The sequence below is a fragment of the Eulemur rufifrons genome, chromosome 20 (assembly GCF_041146395.1).
Source record: "Eulemur rufifrons isolate Redbay chromosome 20, OSU_ERuf_1, whole genome shotgun sequence".
Lineage (NCBI taxonomy): Eukaryota > Metazoa > Chordata > Mammalia > Primates > Lemuridae > Eulemur > Eulemur rufifrons.
In genome coordinates, this window is record NC_091002.1 from 23,321,702 (window position 1) to 23,346,785 (window position 25,084).

The 25,084-nt window shown below is 41.4% G+C and overlaps 1 protein-coding gene across 6 annotated transcripts in view; it reads left to right on the forward strand.

Moving 5' to 3' along the window:
- NCOA6 (nuclear receptor coactivator 6) overlaps positions 1–25,084 on the forward strand; it is a 98,334-nt gene that overhangs the window by 64,264 nt on the left and 8,986 nt on the right. For 5 of the 6 annotated variants that reach the window (XM_069495411.1, XM_069495405.1, XM_069495408.1 and 2 more), the window contains 6 exons: positions 1,367–2,483; positions 6,302–6,423; positions 9,598–12,594; positions 15,782–15,850; positions 18,683–18,719; positions 22,545–22,693. In XM_069495411.1, the coding sequence (XP_069351512.1) occupies positions 1,367–2,483; positions 6,302–6,423; positions 9,598–12,594; positions 15,782–15,850; positions 18,683–18,719; positions 22,545–22,693 (4,491 nt within the window). The remainder of the gene's footprint in view (positions 1–1,366; positions 2,484–6,301; positions 6,424–9,597; positions 12,595–15,781; positions 15,851–18,682; positions 18,720–22,544; positions 22,694–25,084) is intronic. The other variant, XM_069495407.1, reaches the window with a different exon arrangement.

Here is a 25,084-nt window from a genome sequence, read left to right on the forward strand (position 1 = left end):
GGAAAAATCTGGATAGTGTAAACAAAGCACAGTTTGTCTCCTCCCTTCCTGGCTGGATCATGGACTGGCTTCATAATTTCATTATGGCTGCCACTTTCTAATCCCCATTTAAAAGTGAAAAATAAAAGGGATAAAATAAGGTAGAAGGTTATTCATTTAAAAGAGAGAACAAGTAGCTATAAGAAAATCCCAGGCCGGGGCAATGGCTCACGCCTGTAATCCTAGCACTCTGGGAGGCCAAAGCAGGAGGATCGCTCGAGGTCAGGAGTTCAAGACCAGCCTGAGCAAGAGCGAGACCCCCGTCTCTACTAAAAATAGAAAGAAATTATCTGGCCAACTAAAAAAAAATATATATATAGAAAAAATTAGCCGGGCATGGTGACGCATGCCTGTAATCCCAGCTACTCGGGAGGTTGAGGCAGTAGGATCGCTTAAGCCCAGGAGTTTGAGGTTGCTGTGAGCTAGGCTGATGCCACGGCACTCTAGCCCAGGCAACAGAGTGAGACTCTGTCTCAAAAAAAAAAAGAAAAAAAAAAGAAAGGAAAAGAAAAGAAAATCCCAAAGATCCAACAATAAGTAAACTCAGCAAGCCAGGCAGCACCTTTTGTCTAAATTAGAAATAGCTGAGAATAGAACATGTTTCATGTAGTCCACCAGGGACTGCCATAGGGGAGGGTCACTGAAGTTTTAGCATCCATTTGCCTGCAGCTTCCAAATGGGTCATCAAGTCACCAGAGGCTCAGCTTCTAGATTAAGAGTAAATAATTTTTACCACATAGTGTAGAGGAGACCTATCCTTAAGAAGTATTAGATGTTCCTTTCTTTAAAGTACAGCATCCAAATATCACACGAGTTGAGTGTCATCATTAGTTTTCCAAGAAGCATGTTTAAATGTCTTTTCAGCATTATTGAAGTTTTCCTAAGAGGATACTTCACATTCTTTGTTTCCCTGGCTCATTTATAGCAGAGTTTATTTCACTAGCTTACAGTGCTTTTTGTTAATTTTCTTCACCTTAAGGTAGCTACAAGTCATTTTAAAACAATGAGATGCTGCCTTTCTATTGATTTAATCTGAAAGAAAGTAAACTTTATTAATCTTCAAAATGTTATCTGTAAGTAACCACATAGGAGTAAAGAAACTGTTTCTTCTTCTCTATTGTATGGTCACTGAGAATGTAAACAGTTATCCCACAGTCACATCTGCATAGTTTAGAAAACTCATAGAAAGTATGTCAACCACAGCACATTTATGTCAGTGAATATATGGGTGATGGGTGTCTTTCTAAGTAAGCTAATTTGAGTATCTTAATAACAATAAGACAATATTTGTTTCTGAAACTGTGCCTTTTTTTTTTTTTTTTTTAAGGTGGTCAAGGAGCTGGTCCTCCTCAAAACCAGATGCAGGTGTCCCACGGGCCACCAAATATGATGCAGCCCAGCCTCATGGGAATTCATGGCAACATGAACAATCAGCAGGCTGGTAGTTCTGGGGTTCCTCAGGTGAACCTGGGCAACATGCAAGGCCAGCCCCAGCAGGGCCCACCATCTCAGCTGATGGGCATGCACCAGCAGATCGTGCCCTCCCAGAACCAGATGGTCCAGCAACAAGGAACCTTGAACCCTCAGAACCCCATGATCCTTTCAAGGGCCCAGCTTATGCCACAGGGCCAAATGATGGTGAACCCTCAGAGCCAAAATCTTGGGCCCTCGCCCCAAAGGATGACCCCACCCAAGCAGATGCTTTCCCAGCAGGGCCCACAAATGATGGCACCACATAACCAGATGATGGGGCCTCAGGGGCAAGTTTTGCTCCAACAGAACCCAATGATAGAGCAGATCATGACCAATCAGATGCAGGGGAATAAACAGCAGTTTAACACTCAGAACCAATCCAATGTCATGCCGGGACCAGCACAGATAATGAGGGGACCAACTCCGAACATGCAAGGAAACATGGTGCAGTTTACTGGACAGATGTCAGGACAGATGCTGCCCCAGCAAGGGCCCGTGAACAACAGTCCATCTCAGGTTATGGGGATTCAGGGGCAGGTCCTGCGGCCACCAGGGCCCAGCCCACACATGGCCCAGCAGCATGGTGATCCTGCTACTACAGCAAATAATGATGTCAACTTGTCTCAGATGATGCCTGATGTTAGCATGCAACAAACCAACATGGTTCCCCCCCATGTGCAGGCCATGCAGGGAAACAGTGCCTCGGGAAACCACTTCTCAGGCCATGGGATGCCTTTCAATGCACCTTTCAGTGGAGCACCCAATGGAAATCAGATGTCCTGTGGTCAGAATCCAGGCTTCCCGGTCAATAAGGATGTCACGCTAACAAGCCCATTGTTGGTCAACTTGTTGCAGAGTGACATCTCTGCAGGCCATTTTGGGGTAAACAATAAGCAAAATAATACCAACGCAAATAAACCGAAGAAGAAGAAACCCCCTCGGAAGAAGAAAAATAGTCAGCAAGATCTAAAGTAGGTTGTGATAATTTTGCCTCAATTTTTATTCATTTGTTTCTATATGGACAGCTTTTTTTGATGGAAAATTTTAGACATATAAAACTAGAATAGTATAATGAAACCTCCCTGCTTCAACAATTATCATCTTGCCTATCAGCCTGTCTTGCCTTCATCTATACTCTCTGTCATTGCCCTCTTGATTATTTTAAAAGAAATACACTTGGTGAATATTTCAATGTGTAACTCTAAAAGATAAGAATAGCGCACGTGCTGCGCTCCCTGCACTGCTGTGCGCCCTGCACTCAGAAGAATAACATATTTTAAGAAATAAAAAGATTAAAAAATAAAAATTAAAAAAAATAAGAATAGTTTTTTTATATGACCACACAATGTCATTAGCACACCTAGAAAACTATTAGTAATACTTGCTTAATATTCTCACATGTCCAAACAGTGTTCACATTTCCCTGATTATCTCCAGTTTTTTTTTCTTACAGTTTGTTTGTTTGAGAAGGATCCAAACAAGGTTTATACATTGCACTTGGCTAATACATGTCTTAATTCTGCAGTCTCAGGGGGGTTGTGGCACTCAGAGCCTGAAGAATAACGAGTGGTACCACAGTACAACTCCACAAAGCACTGACTTCAGACCTATGATGGCTATTGGGGAACCAGAAAAGCCAAATGTGTTTTGGAAATGAAAACTACTGCTGTCTCTCAGCAATGGTTTTTTGCACAGGTGCCTTTCCTTTAAAGGCTCTTTATCATCCCTAGAAGCTTAAAACCCTCACACTAAGATGAATGGACTTTTTAAATCAGTTACCCTTTCAGTAAAGGTTCTCCAGGTGAGTTCTTTTGCAAGATCACAGCAGGAAGGGCAATTAATAATTTATATTTCATTTCCTGAAGCTAAGTATTAAGTCATGTTTCTGGCTTTGATAAAATGTTTCCAGAAGGAACATTGATTGAGCTGGATTTTCTGCCTTTAATCATAAAACTAAAATTTAGAGATATTTAACAGGGAATAGTGACTAATGAATGTATAACAGTTTAATCCAAATAAATTGCTAGCACTATAGAAAAGAATAGGGGAGCTTTATTTAAACAAGCTTAAATGTTCAAAATAAAACCAACTACTTTTATCTCAGCCTTCCCCACAACATTCTTTGGTTGTACTCTGTTACATCATACTCACTTGCTACTTTTTGAATCTTACATGTTAAAAGCCAATCGTTGGCCGGGCGCGGTGGCTCATGCCTGTAATCCTGGCACTCTGAGAGGCCAAGGCGGGAGAATCACTCGAGGTCAGGAGTTCAAGACCAGCCTGAGCAAGAGCGAGACCCCCGTCTCTACTAAAAATAGAAAGAAATTATCTGGACAGCTAAAATTATATATATAGAAAAAAATTAGCCAGGCATGGTGGTGCATGCCTATAGTCCCAGCTACTCGGGAGGCTGAGGCAGAAGGATTGCTTGAGCCCAGGAGTTTGAGGTTGCTGTGAGCTTGATGCCATGGCACTCTAGCCCTGGCTACAGAGCGGGCCTCTGTCTCCAAAAAAAAAAAAGCCAATCATTGCATATTAACAATATATGTTTTCCTGAATTCAGACTTAATAAGTACTTTAATTATCCAATTTTTCTGTTACTTCTTTCCCAGTTAAGTTCTTTACTACTCTCAGCCTGTGGGAATAACATTTTTGTGGGGATAGTTATTTTATTCCTCCCAGTTATTTGGGAATAAAATTGCAAGGTCATTCTGTTGCCTTTAGTATGCATTTTTGCTGTTTTCACCAGCCCTGAGGGAAACTGCCTACTTGTTGTGTCTATAAATTATGAAAAGGACCTTATATAGCATCAAGGCTGCTAGGAAAGGGAAACAGTAGGTTTAATAGGAAGAACACCTACTTCCAGCTCTGTGGAACCTTGGGCCTGTCTCGTAATTACACCTCTTTGGGCCTTTGTTTGCTCATCTGTAACATGAGGGGGCTGAACCAGATATCTGAGCTTTTTTAGCTATGTAATTCTCAAAAAAGTTACCACAGAATCCTTTGGCTAGAATTTGAAGTGAGAGAGAAGTCATAAGGAGTAAATTGGTATAGGGGTCTGAATGGGCTAAGGACCTGCTTCAAGTTCTAAATTCCCATGTGCTGGGACTTTTCTTTCCCCAAAATATTAGAGGGGGGTACAGATGTTTTTGGTTACATGGATCACTTTTTTAATGCTTGAATCAGGGCTACAAGTGTGCCCATTACCCAGATAGTGTTCATTGTACCCACTAGGTAGGTTTTCCCCCATCCTCTCCTCCCCCCCGATCCCCATGCTGGGTCTTCTAAAATGTATTTTGGTGGCTTATGAAACTAGACTCATTATATTATTAGACAAAACAGTACATTAAAGTGGATGAACAGACTGGGCGAGGTGGCTCACGCCTGTAATCCTAACACTCTGGGAGGCCGAGGCGGGAGGATCGCTCGAAGTCAGAAGTTCGAGACCAGCCTGAGCAAGAGCGAGACCCCGTCTCTACTAAAAATAGAAAGAAATTATATGGATAGCTAAAAATATATATAGAAAAAATTAGCCGGGCATGGTGGCACATGCCTGTAGTCCCAGCTACTCGGGAGGCTGAGGCAGTAGGATTGCTTGAGCCTAGGAGTTTGAGGTTGCTGTTAGCTAGGCTGATGCCATAGCACTCTAGCCCGGGCAACAGAGCAAGACTCTGTCTCCAAAAAAAAAAATAAAAATAAAGTGGATGAACAAAACCAGGGCAAAAGGAAACTAAAAGTAGGAAGGAAAGATGCATTAGGACTGAGATTACAAACAAAATGAGGGATGTGAGCACTCTGCTTCTTTGGGAATGTGTGTGTGAGTAGACATATTTTCTTCTTTTTTTTCTTCTCCCCTAAAAATTCTAAGCTACACCCAGGGAAAAATGAAGGCGTCCCAAAGCCAATGGGATGTCTGCAAATATTATTCTGCAGTTCTGCAGCAGAATTAACTTTGTTGTAGTGTTCTCTTTGTTCTCTAATACCATTTCCATCAACCAACCAACAGCCTTTTGCAAGGTGTTGAAAATTACTGGAGCCACCACTGTCAAATCCACAAAAAAGAAACAATCAGACTCCCTGGTTGAATTTGATAGCTACACTGAAGATAGTGTGGTTTCACAGGAAGAGTACTATATAAAATTGATAGCTCTATGATCAAGCCTTTTTTTTTTTTTTTTTTGAGACGGAGTCTCACTCTGTTGCCCAGGCTAGAGTGCCATGGCGTCAGCCTAGCTCACAGCAACCTCAAACTCCTGGGCTCAAGCAATCCTTCTGCCTTAGCCTCCCGAGTAGGTGGGACTACAGGCATGTGCCACCATGCCCGGCTAATTTTTCTATATATATTTTTTAGCTGTCCATATAATTTCTTTCTATTTTTAGTAGAAATGGGATCTCGCTCTTGCTCAGGCTGGTCTTGAACTCCTGAGCTCAAACAATCCACCGCCTCGGCCTCCCAGAGTGCTAGGATTACAAGCGTGAGCCACCGTGCCCGGCCATGATCAAGTCTTAAAACAGCAAAGGGATAGGTGGTTACGTGAAAATCATTATGTCGGAAATTTGTGGAAACAATTTAAATAAATAAGTGCTATTAGATTAAGCAGATTTTAACATTTAATGAAATTCAGATTATTTTTATGCCAATATTGAATATTTTATCCAGACTGGAGAGATGTAAATAATGGTAAAGATGATAATGAAACGTTTTCGTTTTTTAGAAATAGGGGAGGGGTTGAGCTAGTTTTGTGTATTTTCTATATAACTTACCTCAGATGTGTTACTTATTTTTTAGCGCCCCAGATACTCGCCCCACTGGTCTGGAGGAGGCTGATCAGCCGCCATTGCCTGGAGAACAAGGAATTAACCTGGACAACTCAGGCCCTAAACTGCCAGAATTTTCAAACCGGCCTCCAGGTGATAAAATGTTAGCCAAAGATTACTTGTCATCATATGTGCAGCATTACAAGGCTTCCTTCTCTTCAAGGAAACAATAGTATTTTATTTTGTCTTCTAACTAGTCTACTTTAGCGATTTAATGTATTTAGTTAATATTTGGAAGCTTTGCTTTGATATTAAGTAAAAATTTCGAATGTAACTTCCGAAGGCTTATGTTACACACATACGCACATGTACACATTCTGCTCAAATTTATCTTCATTATTTTTAAGTCCTCATAAAATTGGACTGAAATGTGAAGTGCCTCTTTATTCTTGTCAATGTCAAGGTTCTAGTTGGCATCAGAATGGAATTAACATTAAATGGAGAGATGTTTTCGCTCTAATCCTGCTTGCCTGCCTTTCCTGCAGCCTTTTCTCCTGGGGCTTTCTCAAAGTAGAGAACTAACAGGGTTTAAAACAAGATGATCTTTTTTGTGGATGTTTTATTATAAATCTTTAAAACATAGAGAAGATGTAAATAATAATAAAAGAGACACCCATGTGCCTACCACCCAACTTAAATTTAGAATAAGCAGTACCAATATTGTTGAAACCCCCTGTGTTGTACCCCTGTCTGATTATAAAATAATACTATCCTTTAAATGTTGAAAAGGGAAGAGCTCCAAAAATTCATTCATTCCAATCCAGGTATTATAGGACCAAGGCCATCTGCCACAATATCTCTATACCTGGTTACTCTTGGCCTGACTAGTGACTTGTAACTTTATTCCCCTGTGACACAGTTAAAGATGCACGACCTTTACACTTAGGCCACTCTCCCCTTTGTGTACAAAGGGTTATGTTTTGTTTCTTCCTGGCCAGTTAGTCTACCTCCTTTTTGGCATATAAATGAGAGTGACATTATTTTAGGAATAAGCTTTAATCTACTCTTAATTTATATATTTTTAAAGTGAATCCAAAAAACAGACAGATAAAAAAAGGTAAATCCTTCATGATATCAACACTTTGTGTTATTTATTATGAATTGTTTGGGCATACCACACTTCCCACCAGTGAGTTGCAGCAGCACGGTTGAGGCTGGGAGGTCATCAGTCTTTGGGGATTATGTCCAGAAGGCATTATGAGCAGGAAGGCACCTTCTTCCTTAGATACATCTGAACTCTTCTTATTTGAATCCCAGGGTCCTCACACACATTTATTGCCTTCTTTCTGCAAACTGGGGGCCTGAATGCTGAATTTGGCATATAATGGGTTGAATTGCCATGCAGTCTCTTAAACAAAAACCTGAATTGAAATGCCTTTAGAAAATCCTCTCTGCAGTTGGGCACTGTTCACAGGACTCCTACTGTCTTATACCAGCCCACTTCTCTTCTTTATTACCTGCCTGGCCCCTAATGGCATATGAGTTTGCATCCCTTAATTGATAAAATTGGTTTTTGACTATGTTATGGGCACTATTTGTGTCCTCTGCTTTCCCTCTCTGGCATTCTGTCACGTCCACTCCAATCTGTCTTACCACTAGTGTCCTTTGGACTGCTGCCTCCAGCTTCTGGACTCTGTAGCAGCCATGCCCTTAACTATTACTTTTGAGAGGCCACTGTATTGTCTATGCTACCCTCTTTGGTATTTACTGTGCTTTCTGGTGGGTTGAAAAATAAAACATCCGTGCATCCGTGTCATAGTCCTGACATCAGTGGGCTTTTGCAGAAATTATAATTTTCTTAAAGTGGGAACCCCAGACTAGATATGAACAATTAAAACCCACTGTGTTGGGCTATGTAGCTAAAAGGACAGTTAAACTATAGAATTGCCATATGGTATTAGCTTTATAAAAAAAAATGTCAAGAAGTCACTTGTGCCTAAAACAAAAAAAAGAATTAAAAAAAAATCTTCAAAACTGGATTCTGCACCTTGTACTCATTGGTACCATGGAAATCATTGGCCAGAAGATATTAACTAGCTATTGAGCACAGAGTCTGACCCACAGCATTTAGTAGCTTTGTGAAAATTGTGAGTCATCATTTCTTCCAAATGCCAGGGGCAACAGTTCTTATTTTCTGTCACCTCCTTAAAACCTTCCTAATGTACTTTCGTGCAACAATGGAATAAATCTAGTTTGTAGAATTGCATCCCAGCTATATCCCCACTTTTTCCCACTAAACTGCCTTTCTTCTTGGTTTGAGTATATGCTTATCCTTTCTCATTGGGTAAGGTTTTGGTTCTAAAATGCCAAGTAAAATCTTCTCAAAAGAGAGAATCATTTGAGACGTTGCTTTCTGCAAATCTGGAAGACATTTTCCCTCAGAATTCTTTTTTCCCAAAATTATTTTTAATTCCTGAGGGCTGTGCTTCTGGCTTACTTATTCCCTAATTGTGGACTAATAGAAAATATTTCTCCAAATAGAGGTTTGCATGTAAGAGAGTAAATGCAAATTAATATCCATAAAAACCTTAGTGCCCTCATTTTATTTTGAATGTGTATATCAGCTTCTGTTAGCTCCTACTGTTTGTTACACTGACTTACGTCTGAGGGGCAGTTTAATTCAGTTGGTTTCCCCCAAAGGATTAAGCCTGAAGGATGCAGCATAGTGTATGGAGCCAATGGATTGGAGTAATTTTACATCCCTCCTTCTTAAGGAACTGAATCTTATAATTTTATATTTTATTTCAGTTGAAAGAATAAAAAGGCTATCGTCAATGCTGGCGTTTTCAACAAAACCACATCTTTAAAAAGTTAATCCTGTGCTAACAGAAAAAATGAATCCTAAATGCTTTACTTCACTTGCAAATACAGTGAAATATTATGTCTACAAGAAACCTGAATGCTGGGTGGCCAGCTACTTGCTGTTGATGGAGTTTTTCTCGTTTCATCTAAATGTTTGGCTGGCACAGACTCAGCCATTTTCAGTGCATAGCACAGAGTATCTGTCGGACTCTTAGTACAATAATGCTTCATTCAGACCCTGCACATTGAGGAGCTCCAGGTTCTTGATGCTTTGCTTTTTGCTTCCTTAAGCTCCTTTGCTTATGTCAGATAATAAGGGGCTGCCTCCTGCCCCAGGAATGGGCATGCCTGAGCTGTTTGTGCATAGTCTGCCACCTAGATGAATGTTGCTTGGCTATACTCTAAAGGAAGCAAAGTTTTCTTGCTGAAAAATCTAACTTCCCTGATTTGGGGGGCTTGTTTTAGGTTATCCTTCTCAACCAGTTGAACAGAGGCCACTTCAGCAGATGCCTCCTCAACTCATGCAGCATGTGGCACCCCCACCACAGCCACCACAGCCTCCACAGCAGCAGCCACAGCCACAACTGCCTCAGCAGCAGCAGCAGCCACCTCCCAGTCAGCCACAGTCGCAGCAGCAACAGCAGCAGCAGCAGCAGCAGCAGCAGCAGCAAATGATGATGATGCTCATGATGCAGCAGGATCCCAAATCAGTCAGGCTTCCAGTCTCCCAAAATGTCCACCCCCCAAGGGGCCCCCTGAACCCAGACTCCCAGAGAACGCCCCTGCAACAGAGTGGCAGTGTGCCTGTCATGGTCAGCTTACAAGGACCTGCCTCTGTGCCACCGTCACCTGATAAACAAAGAATGCCAATGCCTGTGAATACTCCTTTGGCAAGCACTTCAAGGAAAATGGTATACCAGGAGAACCCACAGAATACTTCTAGCTCGCCACTGGGAGAGGCATCCTCACTCCCTGAATCGAGTGGCAGTGAAGTACCATCTGTCTCAGGAGGCCCAAATAACATGCCTTCACATTTAGTAGTCTCCCAGAATCAGTTAATGATGACAGGGCCAAAACCTGGACCATCGCCCCTTTCAGCAACTCAAGGTGCAACTCCCCAGCAACCCCCTGTAAATTCCCTGCCCAGCTCTCATGGCCACCACTTTCCAAATGTGGCTGCTCCAACCCAAACATCTAGGCCTAAGACACCAAACAGAGCCAGCCCCAGACCCTATTACCCTCAGACACCCAACAACCGACCTCCCAGCACAGAACCTTCAGAAATCAGTCTGTCACCAGAAAGACTCAATGCCTCCATAGCAGGACTCTTCCCCCCACAGATTAATATTCCTTTACCTCCTAGGCCAAGTTTAAACAGGGGCTTTGATCAACAGGGCCTAAATCCAACAACTTTGAAGGCCATTGGACAAGCACCTTCAAATCTTACCATGAATCCTTCCAATTTTGCTGCCTCACAAACTCACAAATTAGATTCTGTGGTGGTGAATTCTGGAAAGCAGTCTAATGCTGGAGCAACAAAACGAGCAAGTCCAAGCAACAGTCGCAGGTCTAGTCCTGGGTCCAGTAGGAAAACCACTCCAAGTCCTGGGAGGCAAAATTCAAAAGCCCCTAAACTTACTCTGGCCTCTCAAACAAATGCAGCCCTGTTGCAGAACGTGGAGTTGCCAAGAAATGTATTGGTCAGTCCCACTCCTTTGACCAATCCCCCTGTACCTGGGAGCTTTCCTAACAACAGTGGGCTGAATCCTCAGAATCCCACCGTGTCTGTGGCTGCAGTGGGGGGTGTTCTCGAGGATAACAAGGAGAGCTTGAATGTGCCTCAGGACAGTGATTGCCAGAATTCCCAGGGTAGGAAGGAGCAGGTAAACATTGAGCTAAAAGCAGTCCCTGCCCAAGAAGTTAAAATGGTTGTCCCTGAAGATCAATCCAAAAAGGATGGGCAACCTTCGGATCCTAATAAACTTCCCGGTGTTGAAGAGAACAAAAATTTGGTGTCTCCTGCTATGAGGGAAGCACCAACATCGTTAAGTCAACTTCTTGACAACTCTGGAGCTCCTAATGTGACCATTAAACCCCCTGGGCTTACAGATCTGGAAGTAACGCCTCCAGTAGTTTCTGGGGAGGATCTCAAAAAAGCATCTGTCATTCCCACACTGCAGGATCCGTCTTCTTCTAAAGAACCCTCTAATTCCCTAAACTTACCTCACAGTAACGAGCCGTGTTCAACCCTTGTGCATCCAGAATTGAGTGAGGTCAGTTCTAATGTTGCACCAAGCATCCCTCCAGTAATGTCAAGACCTGTCAGCTCTTCTTCCATTTCCACTCCCTTGCCTCCAAGTCAAATAACTGTATTTGTCACTTCCAATCCCATCACAACTTCAGCTAACACATCAGCAGCTCTGCCAACTCACTTGCAGTCTGCATTGATGTCAACAGTCGTCACAATGCCCAACGTGGGTAGCAAGGTTATGGTTTCTGAGGGACAGTCAGCTGCTCAGTCTAATGCCCGGCCTCAGTTCATTACTCCTGTCTTTATCAATTCATCCTCAATAATTCAGGTCATGAAAGGATCACAGCCAAGCACAATTCCTGCAGCCCCACTGACAACCAACTCTGGCCTGATGCCTCCCTCCGTCGCAGTCGTTGGCCCTTTACACATACCTCAGAACATAAAATTTTCTTCTGCGCCTGTACCGCCTAATGCCCCCTCCAGTAGTCCCGCTCCAAACATACAGACAGGTCGACCTTTGGTCCTTAACTCGAGAGCCACCGCTGTTCAGCTTCCTTCCCCGCCTTGTACGTCTTCTCCAGTTGTCCCTCCTCATCCCCCTGTCCAGCAAGTGAAAGAATTGAATCCAGATGAGGCTAGTCCTCAAGTGAGCACCTCAGCAGATCAGAGCACTCTGCCCTCTTCACAGTCAACCACAATGGTTTCTCCCCTTTTGACCAATAATAGTCCAGGTTCCTCTGTCAACCGGCGAAGTCCAGTCTCATCTAGTAAGGGCAAAGGAAAAGTGGACAAAATTGGCCAGATTTTGCTGACCAAGGCATGTAAGAAAGTTACAGGCACTCTTGAGAAAGGGGACGAGCAATATGGTGCAGATGGAGAAACTGAAGGCCAAGGGCTAGAGACCACAGCTCCAGGGGTCATGGGAACAGAGCAGTTACCCACAGAGATGGACAGTAAAACCCCAACGCCCCCAACACCTGCTCTGCTAAAAATGACCTCTAGCCCGGGCTCCGCCTCAGCAGGACCCACCTTACCTGGCGGTGCTCTCCCCACCAGTGTACGCTCAATAGTAACCACTCTGGTACCCTCTGAGCTCATCTCCACGGCGCCGAGCACAAAAAGCAATCATGGTGGCATAGCATCTGAGCCACTTGCAGGTGGCCTAGTGGAGGAGAAGGTGGGATCCCATCCAGAGCTTCTGCCGAGCATAGGTATGTACTTGGGGCCTCAGCATCTCCTTGTTGTGTCAGTTTTTTGATAACCTGTCCCACAAGAGAAAGCATGACTCCTTTCTACTTGGAGGAAGAAGAATGGGCTAAATGGCAATAGTGGTAGTTTTATTTATTGAAAGTACATTGGAAAATATGCTTTTAAATCCTATGTTAAGTTTACTTTCATTAACATGGTTCTCTCTCAGCTCCTGAAATAACCTTTCATTTATATAAAAGTTTTTCAATTTACAAGGAGGGATTTTTACATACATTATCTCACATCATCTTTATACCAGCCATGTCAGTTATTCTTTATTCTATGGGTGAGAAGATTGAAGCTCAGGGAAGTTCAGTATTTGTTCACAGTCTATAGTGTGGACCTCCATTTTGACACTGTGCCTTAAGTGTGAACAGCAGCTTCTGCAGATTCTCCTTGCCATGATGAAGACTTGCTTTTCACTGTTTCGAGCAGGGTTCTCATAGCCCCATCTCATTGTACTCTATCTCAGGGACCATTCCCTTTTTGTCTGGGCTACTCCAGAGGAGAGCTTTCCAGAAAACTAGGTTTCCTGATAATAGACATAGGAGGAATAAAGTGGTTAAGAGTCAGATAGGCCTGGGTCAGTATCACAGCACCAACATTTACCAGCTGTTTGAGCTTTGTCAAGTTACTTGACCACTCCAAACTTCAGTTTCCTCCTTTATAATATGGGAACAATAGTAGTTGTAAGAATTCAACAAGATAATGCATATAACATGATTAGCACAGGGCCTGGAATATAGTAATTGTTCAATAAATCATAAAATTATTACCAATTTCTTTTTGGTGCAATCTCTTTGTCAATTGGTCTATTCCATTCATGTATATCTAGTTCAGGCTATTTCCTATGTACTGTCAAGGTAGGTTAATGATGGAAGTACAGGTGTCCTTCTACCTCCTCTCCTTCCCTTCCCCTCTCCCACATGTTCCTCCTCCAGTGAGGCATAGGTGGTGCAGAAGCTCTATTTCCCCACAGTGAAATCAGTTACACACTACTAGAGCTGGGAAGGACCTTTGTGATATCCTAGGCCAGCTAATATGTGCCTATCTTATTTATGCAGCTAAAATGCTTCGAGTGCCTGCCACTGAGTGGTAAGCACCCAGGAGGTGGGGCAGAAAGAACACAAACTTCAGGGTAAGATCAGAGTTCCACTGGTTACCAGTTGCAGTTGGATAACTTCCTTAACCTTCCGCTAAACCATGTACTTCACCTGTAAAATGGAGATTGTAATTCCTACCTCCCAGAATTTGTACAAGGATTCAAGGAGAGGACTTAATGTCAAGTGGCCAAGACGCTGCCTCACACAGAGGAAGAGTTCCCCTTCTCCTCTCTGACTCTTCACCTCACTGTTAGAGATGGAGGGAGGAATAAAGGCCTTCAAGGAGTTTGCTGCCCCTACAGGAGACAAAGATTTCACAGAGCGAGTAGTTCTGTGTTTCTGGTTCTAGTTCTGTTAATGTAGGTGAGCCCTAAGAATTAAAAAGAAACCTAGTGTGAATTAAATATATTGCTCACTATTAAATATTTACATTTCTACTTCCTTTCAGCAAACTTTTCCTTCTGGTACCAAGAGAAAAATGAAGTGATTAGAAATTATTTTTATCTGGATTATATACTAGAGAAATATGTGAGCCTTGGGAGATGAACCAGCAGCTGGGAAAAGTTCCCAATTTTAGTTAAGGACACCCATTTTGCTTATAGTGATTGTTTCTATTCTTTTTTAAAGGGCTTCTGTGCTTTTACCTTGACAATGTGAGAAACAAATTCTGAAGTTAGAAGTAGAAGATACAGTTTTATAAAATAAGCATCCAAAATAAATTCCTAAACACAAATGCATTATTGACTGTTTTACTAAGCAGAAGAGAAATCTATAAAATTCATAGTTGCTACAAAAGGGTAAAATTTGTTGCAGAGTTTATCTAGAATTTTAGACTGAAGTGTCAAGATGGGAGGATATACCCTTAAGTGACTGTGGCATATCTGTGCCTTTACTCTTAACCATATCATCCAGGAAGGTTCTGTTCTAGAGTACATTGTGTGTTCTCTTCCATTCCTCAAGGGCCTAAATTCTCTGTGTCCTTTGATGTTTCTCCTTTTAATGTGCCTTCAGATTTCTCAACCTAGAGTTGATCTCTCTTGCTTTGGACTTTTGTAGCACTTTATACTGTGTGTCTCCTTCATGTGGCCTGGCAGTGCACTCCAGTGTACCACATGCATGTATCTTACCTTTAACACTAAAATGAGTTCCTGATGTGCAAGAAGGATATAATTTGGCCTCTAAGGGTACCTGTCACAGTGTCTTGCCCCTAGTAAGTCTCTGTAACTATTTGTTAGATAAATAAATATCAAATTGATTTATTAAGTATGAATCGAATGCTTGCTTTATGCCCATCATTCTTGCTAGGTGCTGTAGAAAAGTACAAAATTTGGGAGGCTGAGGCAGGGGGATCATTGAGGCCAGGAGTTCAACACCAGCCTGGGCAACATAGTGAGAACTCGTCTCTACAAAAAATAAAAAAAGTAGCTGGGTGTGGTGGTGAGTGCCTGTAGTCCTCCTAACTAATCGGGAGGCTGAAGTGCCTCGCTTGAGCCCAGGAATTCAAGGCTGTAGTGAGCTATGACCGTGCCACTGCGCTCTAGCCTGGGTGACAGAACTTGACCCTGTCTCTAAAAAAAATTTCTTAAAAGTATAAAATTATATGATTATTTCAGCTCTCAAGGAATGTAGTCTTTAGAGGGTGAGACAGAATTTTTAAAATGCTAACGTGAATCGTATAATTGTCTCTCTAAAAGTGGTTTGGGTTGCCTACTAAGATATACTTTTGGGTTTTTTAGAGTGATGTTAGAACCTGACCTGAAGAAGCAAAAAATATGGGTGCTACTGTTCTCGTGGCCATCTCCTTCCCTGATCTTTATACACACAAAAAGGAAAAACACATACTCCTAAGTAGTAGTCTTTGTTACTGTTATGGCAGTTAATTTTTTAAGTAAGTTTTAAAATGTCCTTCTAATTTCAAGGCCAACTTTAAGTACTGCCCTCTAGGAATGTGTTGTTTCAGCAGTTACTTAGCCCTTGATTCAGTTAATGCTTTGTGTTTTGTTTAGAAAACAAAGTGAAAGGCCTGTAATTTTTTTTCTTGCTTTAGCCCCTTCACAGAATTTAGTCCCAAAGGAAACTCCAGCCACAGCACTGCAGGGGTCTGTTGCCAGACCAGGTAAGGCGCGCTTTGGAACCGCATCTGGGAGTGGGTTGGGTTACATGCGAAGTAACGACTGCTGTCCTGAACATCACATTCTCATGCCAGGAAGTGGCTGCAACTATCTTATCTATCTGTTTCAGAACAGACTTCGGTTGAATGGCAAAGCTTCTGCAGCACTACTTGAAGTTATTTTCCCCTGACCAGCTTGCTCTCTTTCTTACGCACATATCATGTCAGCCAGGGAACTCAAGAAGGGCATCTTGGTGCCCACTCAGCCATGGGTTTCCATTGCAGAGTTTGCCCTGTTCCATGACCCTGGCACCCATGGTTGGCAACTGACTAGCTGGCATATGGTGACTTACTGGGGTGACAAGCATTAATGCACTAATAGTGTTATCATGACAGGAGTGGAGTCTTGTTCAGAGAACCTCTGCCACAGTGAGGTAGCCATTCCTCCAGAGAGGCAGAGTCATTTCAGTCATCTCTGGATGGCATTAAGTTTCACTCCATGACCAGCATTGTAAATAGCACTAGGCATGGTGTTTCTAGAAGTTAGAGTCTGCAGTAATCTGACAAATAACTGCTGTAGGTTGCAGGGTCAGCTCTGAATGCATGGGGATCTTGATGGCAGTCACAACACTTGTTCTGCCTTCATAGATTAGACTGCTGAGGCACATAAATATCATAGATCTGTTACAATTTAGTCTTGTCTGGCTCTTTGTCACTGTAGGTCATTGAGGGGTACAAAAAAAAGAAGTATGACTGGTTCCCACAAGGAGGTGAGAATCTCATTGAAAGTACAATTCACATGCTTGCCAAAATTATTAAGAAAAAAAACAACAGTACAACTGTGTTTAATTTTGTGAGTCTAAGCCAGTAAAAGTAAGGTATAACTTGTGATGATTATACAACCTGCTTTCAGGGTGCTGTATCCTATATGATGGGTAGGACTTTATACTGTACACTCTTTGGATAAAATCAGGCCTCTGAAAAGAAAGTATGAGCAAAAACCATTTCAGCCACCCAGATTCCTTCCTTGCTACAAACTGCCCACTTGATACTGGACATTGTGCTGGACATTTGGGAAGGGTTGGAATGGAACAAGTTAGAGGAGGGGTCAGACAGTAAAATTCATTTTTGATGAGAAAAGGAGCAACTAGAAAGCGGAAAGGAATTCCATTTCTTGCCCCAACTCTTTACTCTAGAAAATGGGCTTTACCATATCATTTTTTTCCCCCTTCTCAGACTAATTGGCTAGAGAATACTGTTCCTTTTAGAAGTTTGGCTTTAAAAATCAAAAAAAGTTTGGCTTAAATAAGTCTCCTTACAAAAATTCCCAGAGCCACTGATTGCCTTCATCAGACCCTTTTGATCTCCACTTGTATGCATTAGCAGTGATCGTGATGATTCTCAAAATCATCAAATTTTGTCTTTTTTCAAAAGAGCAAACTAATCAAGGTTAGCACCTCTTTTGATTTGAGCCATTTTCAAGCACATACTACCTGAATGTGTATGCTCCAGCCAAGCCAGCAAGGTAGCAGAGACTCAGTGATTTGGTATCCATTTCCTGTGGAGGGATTTCCAGGTATTGTGGGTTAGATACAGGGAGCTAACCAGTAGATGAGAAGCAAGGATTCCCTTCTGCCATCATCTTGCATTGAAGGTAGAGTGGTCAGCCTCTTCACATGGAAGGCTCCATCAGCATGATCATCATAGTAATAATAATAATAGCTAATATTGAGTTATTACTAAGTACCAGGTACTATAGTAAAAATTTTGTATGCATTATTTCATTTAATCTTCTTAACTTTGAAGTGGGTAAAGTGGTTATTCCCATTTTTTTTCAGATGTGGCATTGAGCACAGAACGGTCAAGTAATTTTCCCAAGGTCACATGGCTAATGAGCAATGAGGTCAAAATTTGGACGTAGGCACTCTGACTTCACTACCTTCAAGGTTACCATGTAATCAGTAGAGTAGGTTAGACATGTATACTGAGTATGAGATGCTGAATTCCCTAAATAGGGGAACAGGTGCAGGGCTGTGGAAGGCCAGAGGGAAGAGAGATCCCTGTTATCTGGTTTATCAGGGAAGGGCTTTTGGAAAAGATGGACCCACCTAAAGGCATATAATTGAGGAAACAGATATTTTGCTGCTGGTACTGAGAAAGAAGTGCCTGTTAAACCCAGCGGATACTCATTGATGCAAAACCCTAGCAGGCAAATTACAGAGAATTCCTTTATTGGAGGGCATTGCTGGAAGATTGAGAAAGAGAGAAACACAATGGGGTCTAAAGGCAATATCTGAAAGCAGAGCGTTATGCCCTCTAAAACTCAGGAAGTCCTTTGTGGCAGAATGCACCCTTAATAGATGTTCAAGACATACTTGTCTTTTGTTGTTTTTTTTTTTTTTTCCCCCATCCTCAGTTGTCCTAAGGACAAGTAAAGACATATTTGAAGATTGCTGTCTTTTTTTTAAAAAGTGCCAAGAGGGTGGAGATATTTTAAGAATGAAAACAATCTCTTCCATGTGAGAAGAAGAGGCTTATTTTACTAACTTAGTTGTAGCTGGGTGAAATATAAACCAGGCAGTGTGAATTTAGTTCTATTGATCCAAACAGGATTATTTGCCAGTGTGGAGTAGAATAAAAATAGACCAAGTAAGTGTCTTATGTCCCAGACAAATCAAGTTGTGTCTGTGCCAACTTTGTCTCCATACCATGTAGGGTGAGAATCCTGCTGGGCAGAGACTTGTCAGCCTAAATAGGGCATTCAGAATTCTTGTGGACACCGAGCTTCTCCCTGTGGCAGTTTCTACATCTCATTTCTGTCCTTTGTATTTTTTATAGAACTCGAGGCAAATGCTGCCATAGTCTCTGGACAAAGGTAAGATGATCATTTCTGCAGACTTAGCATGAACACAGCATAAGCCTCTTTGAAAAGTATCAGCTTTCTCAGTCCTGTCCTTTTTCTCCGCTCGTGCACCATTCTGTTTGTATTGCTATCATGGAGAGCTGTCATGAGTCCTAATCCTTCAGAGGTAACATTTCTCTTAATAAAACTTGGTGGCCAAGTTTCTACCTTTTATGGTTGTTTTGAAAACTGAAGGAGATAACATGCTCAGAACTCAGCATCATAAGGAAATAGTAAATATTCAATATATGGAAGCCGTTGTTATCATTGACAATAATAGTCCATACGACTTCCTTCTAAACCATAGCTGTTTGATCCTCAAGACGAAAGGGAGAGAAAGCCATACTTTTTTCTGTTATACTGTGCTGCCCCACATAACCTAACAAAATTAAATACTTCTGTGGCTTCATCATCGTTAGCCCCATGGAGAGGAATATTAGCATTTTCCAAAAGTCATCCCTTTTTTATTGTAGGAATGTACTATATAACATTTTAAAGAATTTCTCACATTTGTATAGCAACTTACTTTGTAAAACACCTTCACAATATTTTTCTCATTTAATCTTCATATAAATCCTGTGAGGAGGTACTAATAGCCAACATTTATTTGAATGCTATTCCATGCCATGCATTGGGCTACAAGCTCCCTAGATGTATTATCTCAGTTTTCACAGCATCTGAGCTGGGCCCATTGGTGCATGCCAGTAGTCCCAGCTACATGGGAGGCTGAGGCGAGAGGATTGCTTGAACCCAAGAGTTCAAGGCTATAATGCTGTATGATCACACCTATGAATAGCTACTGCACTCCAGCCTGGACAACATAGCAAGACCCCATCTAAAAAAAAAAAGGTTAATTTTCACGGTATCGATTAGGAAAGTAAATTCTGTTTTACAGATGAGGGATCTAAAGCACAGAGAGGTTAATAACTAAATTGCCCAGAGTCACAGATTTAATAAATGGTGAAGCTAAGATTCAAACCCAGGCCTTCTGACTTCAGAGCCCTCATGTTTAACCTATGTATTACAGCAGACAAGACAGGGATTTATAGATCAAGAGTCTGGAGCATAGAGAGAGCTAAATATAGCCGATAAATGCACAACAAAGACTTGATTCTTGTTCATCTGATTCGAAATTTATTGCTACTCCTATTATGTTATACCACTCTGCCAGTCTGGTTTTATTTGGATTGGGCTCATATTTGAATTAATTTCCATGTCTCAAGCATATACCAACTATTTGTCTAGAGAAATCAGCTAATCAGACCAAAAAATACCTTGTGGTTATTTGTTTCCAGAGCTGCCTCAGCATTGAGGTGTTTTTTATAAACACCAGGACAGTATTGCTGTGGCTTTTGTTTTGCCAGGAGAAAGAGCCACCTCCATTAGGAATCTTTCTTTCCTCAGAATCTTTGACCATTTTCTGGGCTCCAGCCAGAAACCCATGCTCAGCACCTCTAAAAGGAGGTGTAAATCCCTCTGTTTTGTAATTCCACCCTGGCTCCAGCCTCACCTTTCCTTGACTTGCCTTGGCTTGTGGTTGGGTGTGGGGCAGCAGCAGCTGTTATACATAAAGCTAAGGTAGACTAATCAATCAACACTTATGTGCACATATGGAAATAACATTCATCAGAAATCAAGCAGGTGGTGGGCGGGACAAAAAAAAAAGGAAAAGAAATCAAGCAGGTGGGGGGGATGAGTAAATTCACACCCAACAGGTACAATGCACGCTATCTGGTTGATGGGCACACCTATAACTTTGACTCAAAGTTACAAAAGGTACAAAAGCAATTTGTGTAACCAAAACATTTGTACTCCCATAATATTCTGAAATTAAAAAAAAAACAATAAACAGGAAATTGCCTATGATGTCAAAAAAAAAAAAAAAAAAAAGCTAAGGTAGTGAATACTATGGCCCAGTTCCCAGCCATAGTGCTACTAGCAGAGGGTTCTTGTGGCAGGATTGAACAGTGGAAGGGTATGGATAGTTGATAATCAGGCCATGGTTCATGTCCTTAAGGAACTCACAATCTAGTGGAAGGCATAAGACATTAAAATAGAACATGCCGTACAGTCCAATGGGTGCTCTAGAATGCCAGATATAGACTGTGAACCCAAGAGACAGAAGAGACAACTGCACTTGGGGAGTGAAGTCATGGAAGACTTTCCAGAGAGGTAGTCCTTTGACGAGTTTTGTTTTGTCACATTATTTTTATTTCAGTTCCATGCCCTACAAGCAAATTTAATTTTCTAATTTCTAAATTTAAATTTTCTAAAAAATTTTTTAATGATTTTGACATGTTTTTTTTGAACCATGAAAGTAGTGAAACATTTATTAAAGAAAACTTGAATTCAGATCATAGAATTACAAAGAATAAAATAATCTTACCAGTAAATCAGTATTTCTACAACTCAACAGTGTTCACTGTTTATATTTTAGTTCATCTTCTTCTAGTCCTCTTAACAGAATATGCATACAGATAGAGAAATTATGTGAGATATATGTGTATTTATCTCAGACCTATTCATATGTAGTTACATATACACTCAATATATATATTATAATGAAAATGGGATTATAGTATTCATAATGTTGGTAGTTTTTTCCCACTTAATGTATCATGACTAATTTTATCATTAAATAATCTTTCACAGCATGATTTTTTAATGACAACATATGGATACACCATGATTTAGTCAACTAATCTCTTAGTAGGCTCTTAGGTCTTCTATTTTCACTAATATAAATAAAATGTTTTAAAGTCTTTATGTGTAATTTGAGCTCTGTAAAAAGATTTGTTTCCTTAGGCACCTAGAAATGGAATTCCTGAGTCAGAGGATTACAACAGGGTTTTTCAACCTCAACATTATTGACATTTTGGACCAAATAATTCTTTGCTGTGTGGGGCTATCTTATGTATCATAGGATGTTTATTTTAGCAACATCCCGGACCTGTATCCAAAAGATGCCAGTAGAATATTCCTCCTGACATGTCATGACAATCAAAAATGTTTCCAGATGTTGCTAAATGTCCCCTAAGAGGAAAAATTTACCCCTTTTGAGAATCATTAGGTTACACAATTTATACTCCATTAGGAGAGTATGAAAATGTTTTTTGTCCCTGTATCAATAATACTGAATAGTAGAGTATGAATATTTGCATAATAAAGGGAGCTGGGTTGGGAGCAATCAGTATTCCTAGCAGTGTATTATGTATCTATTCCCGTAATATGACTTGTAATATGCTATTATCCGACATTGGCTCATAAATGCCAATATATGTTAGTAATTTCCTAGGTTTAGGTAATATTTTGAGTTAGTAGCAATTTTCAAACATGTTATATTATTAAAGACCTTTTTCATGACTCTAAAAAACATTACAAAATCCAGAATCTTTTAATTTTTGGAAGGGAATATCTTTTAATTTTTTTCTTTTTTATAAACATCTCACTGATAGACAACCTTTTAATTTTTGAAGGGGAATGTTATAGGAAAATGAATGAGGAAGTTTGGGGGGAGTTGTTCTAAGTTCTTTATGCCTTTTACCTGTTTTTGAACAATTATACCAGAATTTTGCTTTAGTATTTTATTTTTAATAATGTAACAAGCTAGATTCACTTTTAAATTCTCAGTAATATAGAAGGTAGTAGTGCTCATTGTCCCCAGGTGGACTATTTTCTCTCCAGAATGACTGTGTAGTTCTTAATCTCCTACCTCATGAATGAAACTATCTGAAGAGCCTCTTTTTGTGTGACTTGATTCCCTCACATCCTTGGAAACTTTCTGCTTCCCTTTGTCAGCAGTGAGCCCAAAGAGGTAGTTGAAAAGTCCAAAACCCCAAGCCGAAGAAACTCCCGAACTGAAGAGCCAACTGTGGCTTCTGAAAGTGTGGAAAATGGACATCGTAAACGATCCTCTCGACCTGCTTCAGCCTCCAGCTCTACTAAAGGTTAGCAGTGGGATGTGGGTGCTATTCGTGGGTCAAATAGAGGAAGAGTCCTTATCACAGCAGCAGAGGACTTTGTCCTTCATCTTTCCTTCTGTTCCTTAAATTTGTCAAGTGTCTTTGACTTCTGCTACTTGTTTGGTCCTTCCTTTATTTGTTACTTCATTTAACTATATGTTTTCTGTGTGTATACGCAAGAGCAACAAGCACTGCTGGAAAAAAACATATCAAGGCAGACCGATTCCACTTTAAATTCACCATCACCCACTTCAGATAGGTCCTAAATATGGCCCAGCCATCTTTCTCTGCTTCTGTGGTGAGTTCTCTTTCCTATTCTCTACTCTTTTTTAAACCACTGACCCCCACTTTCTCCCCTCCGTCTCAGTACAGACCCTCAACTCTTCCCAGAGAAAATAGAACTCCCTCAACTTCCCACTACCAAGACATAAATCTACCAGTGTCCTCTTTTGCTCCTGCTATAATAGGGCAGCTGCCCCTCTTCACATCTGAGGCCAGTTCCTCCACCTGTGCCTTTGATCCCATCTTCTCTGATCTTCTGAAGAAACTTACACTATCAATTTTCTCTCCTCTGGTGACTACTGTCCCCTTTTTGAAATAACTCTTCTCTTGTCTTCCGTGATTGAGAACTCTCGGTTGTTTTCTGCTTCTTCTCTGGGAGCTCCTTCTCAGTCTCCATTCCCAGCCATTAGATGGTGACCTTCCTCAAACTTTGATCCTGAGTCACCTTTTCTCTTCACCTTGTATTTTCTCCCTAATTGATCTCATTCATGCCCTCCTTCTTTAGTTACAGCCTTTCACACATGACTCATAAATTTGTATTTCAAGGACAGACCTCTAGAGGTCTTAGACAACTACATGCATATCCTCAGACTCAATATGTCTGAAACCAGACTTGTGATTTTTACCCCAACATGAGGTCCTCTGCCATTGTTTCTCATTTCAATGAATGGCACCACCATCTCTCCATTAGGTGTCTCCTTGACACCTCTCTCCCTCACATCCAATTCATCACAGAAAGCTGCCAGTTTTATCTCAGGTGGCCCTTTCAATCTGTACTTCTACCCATTAGCTTAAAACCCTTCAGTGATTTACCATTGAAGTCCAAAAGCTTCAACATAGCCCACAAGGTCCTTTGTGGTCTGGCCCCTGTCGTCTCCCAACCTCATCTCACCTCTCTCAGCAACTAGGACATCCTGTCCTCATTCCTCTCATCACAAGGCCGGTGCATATGTCACAGCTATTACAGGGAGTGCTCGTCCCTCTTGCCACCTCACTTCTCTCCTTAACTTGCCATTCTTCCTACTTAGCTCAGTTGTCACTGTGATGAAGAATCATAGCAGCAGGTTCTTCTCCTTCATAACGCCACAGCTGTAACCTTATGCCTATTTGTGGGATAGGTAATTAATATGTATACTCTATTAGGGCAGATGATCATGTCTGGTTTTGCTCACCACTGTATCCCTGGTGCCTAGTATGGTGCCTAATACAGAGAGGTATCCATCAGTAATTATTAAATCAATAACCAGCTATCAAATATATATTAAGTACTTACTACATGCCAGGCCCTGAGGATATAATCGTGAAAAGACAGAGTCTCTTTCTTCACCACATTGAAAGACAAACTCAGCTGGGTGCAGTGGCTGATGCCTGTAATCCCAGCACTTCCCAAGGAGGAAAGATCTCTTGAGGCCAGGAGTTGAAGACCAGCCTGGGCAACATAACAAGACCCCATCTCTATAAAAATTAGCTGGGTGTGGTGGCGCATTAGCGTATAGTGCCAGTTACTTGGGAGGCTGAGGTGGGAGGATTGCTTGAGCTCAGGAGTTCGAGGCTACAGTGAGCTATGTTTGCACCACTATACTCCAGCACACAGAGGGAGACCCTGTCTGTAAAAATAGAGGGGAGAGAGAGAGAGAAACTCTAATACAGTGTGTTAAATGATAAATGCTATGATAACAAAATTGCATGGTACTATATACCACATATGCCTTGCTCCTTTACCAGGTCACAGAAGGATTTCTGGAAAAAAAATGATATTTAAGCTGACACCTGAAGAATGAGGAGAGGGATTAACCAGGCAATAGGGGTTGGTTGGCTGGAGTTTTCTGGGCAAGATACAGCATATACAAAGGCCTAGATCTAAGAGAGGATATGATACCTCATCCTCTCAGGAAATGTGCTGAGCTTGAGTAGCTCAGTTTAGGCAAGAGCTAGGATCCTAACTAAGTACCCAATATCAGCAGGACTGCTAAGAAGTGGTCAAGTATCATTGGGATTTCAGCTTGAAGACCAGGGAATATCCTGGTACACCAACATCAGACACTGACTTCAGGACTTGACTGTTGTTGGCAGGTCATGTTTCTAGGCAAGAGT